At 39.5% G+C, this 5,621-nt stretch overlaps 1 protein-coding gene across 1 annotated transcript; it reads left to right on the forward strand.

Annotated features, from left to right (window-relative positions):
• The first annotated feature begins 1,773 nt into the window (after nt 1–1,773).
• Nucleotides 1,774–1,949, forward strand: LOC112429246 (small integral membrane protein 30). The gene is given in 2 exon segments (XM_024797409.2): nt 1,774–1,795; nt 1,798–1,949. Coding segments are annotated over 2 exon segments (174 nt in total).
• The last annotated feature ends 3,672 nt before the right edge of the window (nt 1,950–5,621 follow it).

Consider the following 5,621-nt stretch of genomic DNA (forward strand, 5'->3'; position numbering starts at 1 on the left):
TTTTATGCCAGTCCAGGACCTTTAGCTACAGAAATTAATACACACCTTTCAACAATCCCTGCCTTCAATCTGCTTATAATCTACCTGAGGAAAAGGACATAAAAACAAGGGTAGAATAACAAAACGAGTGAGTAAGTACAGAGAAATAAATGAGTGGTCAAAAAAGAAAGCAGTGGAGATTCCTACTCAAAACAGTGACTTCAGGCTGAGGGAAAGGAGAATATGACCTATGTCTGAAGTGATAAGTCAACTTTTGACAGAGGGAGGTGGACATACAGACAAGTGGAATGGTATGCAAAAGGGCATGGAATGGTTATGCAGGAAGATTGGAATAAAGCAAGACCTGGGAGAAGTCGGGGAAAAGCCTGGAAAGACAGGTTGGGAGAAATGCCCCACAAGTGTTCCCAAAGCTGGAAGAGTTTACAGTGTTGCTCGGCATGCTGTTAGCATTGCTGTAAACACACAAGTTAAGGGCAAGATTCTTGCCAAGAGAATTACTGTGCATATTGAGCACATTAAGCACTCTAAGAACTGAAATAGCTTCCTGAAACGCGTGAAGGAAAATGATCAGAAAAAGAAGGAAGCCAAAGAGAAAGGCACCTGGGTTTAACGGAGGTGCCAGCCTGTTCCACCAAGAGCAGCACACTTTGTGAGAACCAATGGGAAGGAGCCTTAGCTGCTGGAAGCTGTTCCCTATGGATTCATGGCGTAATAGGGGTTAAGAAAAATAAAAGACCTCTGGACTGTAAAAATGTTTCTCTTCATTGAGTAGAGAAGTGTGGTGTCCCCTTCCCCAAATAAATATTTAAAGCAAATTTTAATTCTGTCCTAATTCATTGTGTAATGTCTTTACTATTCAAATTTAATATATTTCTTGCTGAAAGATGTGAGGTGGCAACAAATTACTCAATTGGTTAGAAATTGGCCAGGTATTATTTATGAAATATTTGTGCTTGTTTGAAGATAGTCCCTCTAAATCATCATGGAAGAAATAAAATAATTTACAAAAAAAAAAAAAAAGATAGATTGGGAGCAGACCGTGGAAAGCACTGGATATTGGACTAAGGATCTAGAACTTTTAGCTTTTAGGGAATTGTCAGTATCTAGCCATGATTTATTTATTTATTTATTTATTTATTTATTTATTTATTTAAGACAGAGTCTCGCTCTGTTGCCCAGGCTGGAGTACAGTGGTGTGATCCCCACTCATTGCAACCTCTGCCTCCCTGGTTTAAGTGATTCTCCTTGCCTCAGCCTCCTGAGTAGCTGGGATTACAAGAGCCCACCACCATACCCAGCTAATTTTTTTTTTGTATTTTTAGTAGATACAGGGTTTCGCCATTTTGGCCATGCTGGTCTCGACTTCCTGACCTCTGGTGATCCACCCACCTCGGCCTCCCAAAGTGCTGGTATTACAGGCATGAGGCACCACTCCGGCCTCATTTTTTTAAGCATGGAGAGTATCATAATCCTAGTGGCGCTTAAGTAGCAGTAGTCTGTCCCCAGGAGCAAGGTTCATTGGAGGGGAAGGACTTGGAGGTGAGGATACTTTCAAGGCAGACTGGTCATGTGTGGAGATGGGGGGAGATAAGGAGGTTGTGATTACAAAAGGGGGTACAAAGTGGGTTCCTGTAATGGCTGCCTCCTGGAAGGCAGTGTCACAAGGAACCTCGGTCTCAGCATCTAGAGCTCCAGGAAGGAAAAATTTCAAGTCAGACAGAATTCTATATATACCATTTCTTTGGAACCTTCAGCCCTCAAGATTCCAACATCATGACCTGAGTTTCAACACAGCTGACTTAGTCCTCATGTCACTATTTTGGTGTTGCCTGTGTGAAGCCATAGAAGCCTGTGATGCAGTTGCTCTCTTGTTAGGTGTGGTTCTCAGCGTTACAGGCATTCTTGCTTGCTTGGGGGTATATACACGAAAGAGAAAGGGACAGATGTGACTTTGAAGGGCCTACTGAATCAAGCCTCACCGGGAAAGGCTTTGTGCTATTGAGGCTAAACCTGAACTTTGGTGAAAGTTTCCAGGAAGAATCAGTAAATAGGAGAGTTTTATATTTTTCATTGTTTCCATGAAATGGGAACAACAACAAAAAATTTCTTTACAACAAATAATGCACAGAAAAATGCAGCCTATGATTTGTATTTGCTGGTTAGAAAGAGGTCAAGGAAGTAAGATGCTGAAATTTATATAAGTAATATTTCATAGTTTTAAAATTCTCAAAGCACATGAAATAGGAAGAAGGAAGTTCTTGCCCAGAATCCTAGAAAATCACCAGTATTCAGCTATAATCACTACTTCTTGAATCGTTGAGGAGTCTTTTCTCCATATTTTTATTTGATTTTTGTTTTGTTATCTCCCAAGTTAATATTGTATTTAGATATCAAATGGTCAAAAAGGGAAACTTTTATCTCTGGGGAAGAAACATTTAGAAAAATGTATTCAGTATAATACTGAAATTCAGGAAAGATTTATTGTAAAAAAAAACTATAGACATTGACATGGAAAAGATTTAATGTTATAAAAACTTTATATCAACTGAGTAATATCCTCCTGATGAGAAATACTATATTAAATATAAACCCATTATGTTGTAAAAGAAAAAAAGGGTGGGGTGCAAAGCTGACAATATTGCATCATTGATAATGATAATGGTCAATGTGTTAGCTTGCAGAGAGCGCCAGACACTATCAAAAGCATTATACACTTTAACTCATTTAATCCCCATAGAAACCTGTGGGGAAGGTATTATTATTTGTATTTCACAGGTTTAAAAACACAAGGGAATTTAAGTCACCTGCCTGAGCTCTCACAGGTGGTAAGATTTGGGGTGCTCTTCAGTGACTGCCAAGGGATGAAATTGGAGAGCCATGGTAGAATCCAGACATTTGGCTGAGCTTCTCTGCTGATAGGAGAGGGGATGCTAAGCCTATTTTGGGTGAAACCTCCCCTTGGGAAGCTAGAGCATTGCCTTCCTTCTTCCCCAGATCACAATACTGCTGGGTGGTACCTAGGAGGTAATGGGGCGGGAGCAAGGTAGGTCATAACCGGGATATCTTCTCTCTGACTGAGTTTGTTTTTAACTAGGACATCCTGAGATTTCAGTGAAATGTGCTGATGGGAGAGGAAGAGAATGAGTTTTGGTGCAGAAAGGCATCTGAGGTAGGTATTGCCATTTCCTAGCTGTGTATCATTGCACAAGTTACTTAAATTTGCTGAGGCTTTTTTTCCATACCTGCAAAGTGGAGATTATAATGATACCTCCCTCTCACTCAAAGGGCTGTTGTATTAAAAGGGGTGAGGATATAAAATACTCAGCATTCACATATAATAAATACTGCTTTAGTGTTAGCTATTTTGTTATAACTCAATTAAATTTTGTTAAACATGTACTATCAACACAAGAAAACTGGAAATTGGAAAAATGCTAATATAGCTACAAAAGAAAAATGCTAATATAACTGGAGCCAGTTGAGACACATCCGATTTCCCTCCTCTCTTTGTCAAAGAACCTTTCAGTTCATGTTCTGGAGATAATGAAAAGCTCATTATTATTTTCTCTTCTGGTTTGCAACTCTTCCTTTCAGGGGTTTGACAAAGGGGGAAAGCGCAAGTTGCCTTATCTAAAACAGTGTGATAATCGGTTGTCTTAGTGGCATTTCATGTTTTATTTTCCCAAGGGGATGGTTGCTGGAGCAGATGGACTGTCTGGGCCCCACAGGCAGCCTCTGGGCCTTCTTACAGGAATGCATTTAATCTATACTCATAATATGCACACATTCACACAGTGTACATATACAAAATAAAGCTGCTAAGCTGCCAGTGCCTCTGTGCAATTAAAAAAAAGGTGATTAAAAAAACAAACTCTCTATGCAAGGACTTCAATTCGTTATAATTGTAAGCCTCCAATCTCACTCTGAGCTACAGGATATTGCACATTATTGATCTCTGAAAACCACTTCAGCAATCTCTTTCTGAGCTGGCTGTTTTATTTTTTTTTTTACTTGCAGTGATGCTTTCTTTCTTTCTAAAAGATGGCCACTTCCTTTCATTCAGTGTTTGTGCTTCTTCACGTATCAACACAAGAGAAAAAAAATATTTTAAATGTTATGTGTCTGAAAATGAGTCCATGGCTGGCTGCTTTTTATTTACTTGCTGGTTCCAAGGTGCTTTTGTGGACTTTGAGCTCCACCCAGTGGCAATGTGTAGCCAAAAACCTAAAAAAAAAAAAAAAAAAAAAAAAAAAAAAAAAAAAAGACATGATTGGGAGATGAAAGAAAATATCAGAAGCGATTAATTAGTTTCCTTTTAAATGACCTAGAGAACCTGGTGCTTCAGAAGCAAGAATATGACCAGGTCATTGCAGTCAACATCATTGTAATGCTGACCTTTTCCTCCTTGCATTTTGTTCCTTTGGTTCTTTTGTGCAGTTTTATTATTAGGGTTGCTCCCATGTGTTTAAAAAAAAAAAAACCAAATGAGTTTTTGTGATGGTTTGTAACACCTATTCCCTGAGGCTGTTAGAAATAGACATGTTAGTAGTTTAATATTGGATTGATAGCAATCTAATTCAAGTCTGCATGTTCCCACTACCACGCCATAGGGGTCTCTGAGACATGTAATGGTACTCTACTGAGGAGAGAGCTGCCTTGTCTCCTTATTGTAACTGGGGCCGGCCACATAATTCTTCTCTGTTTTTAAATTCAGGGTGCTTCTAACCTTGTCAGGCAAACTAAATTTGCATGTGTTATAGACACTCACATACTGTTAGCTCACACCAAACTCACAAACAAGAGAGTCCTTTAGATGCTATCATTGCTTGTCCTATGTCAAGTGCAATGTCAAGGAAATCCAACACAGGTCCTTCCTTTTGCTGACATCAAATTTCATCCTGTTGGTTTTGGTCCCAGTGTTGTTGGGGACCACTGAAGTGTTTTAGTCATCTGGTCTAGTGTTATATTATCTAGAAATTTAATAATCATTTTAGGCTATATCTCAAGTGATTGATAAACATTTGAATAAAACAGGGATAACAAGTGCCATGGCAGCACACCAGCATTCTCTGTCAACTGTTAATCAACATTTTGGGGGTTGGTTTCAGGAGTTTAGCTGGCTACTGTGAAGTTAATAAAATAAACACAACTATGACCATTTTATTTATTTATTTTTGAGATAGAGTCTTGCTCTGTTGCCCAGGCTGGAGCACAGTGGCGTGATTTTGGTTCACTGCGACCTCTGCCTCCCAGGTTCAGGCAATTCTCCTTGACTCAGCCTCCAGAGTAGCTGGGATTACAGGCACCTGCCATCATGCCTGGCTAATTTTTGTATTTTTTAGTTTTACCATGTTGGCCAGGCTGGTCTTATACTCCTAACCTCAGGTGATCCGCCCACCTTGGCCTCCCAAAGTGCTAGGATAACATGCGTGAGCCACCACGCCCAGCCAACTATGACAATTTTTGATCATCTTTTATACCCAGACTTTGAGCTAGGTTCTTGACATGTAGTATTTCAAGGGCTCACATTTCTGCAGAGTACACATTATTATCCTCATTTTGTACGATGTCAAATAGAAGGCTGGAGAGATTAATTGGTACACTCAAGGTCACAACCAGGA

This window comes from Macaca nemestrina, chromosome 5 (genome assembly GCF_043159975.1).
Source record: "Macaca nemestrina isolate mMacNem1 chromosome 5, mMacNem.hap1, whole genome shotgun sequence".
NCBI lineage: Eukaryota > Metazoa > Chordata > Mammalia > Primates > Cercopithecidae > Macaca > Macaca nemestrina.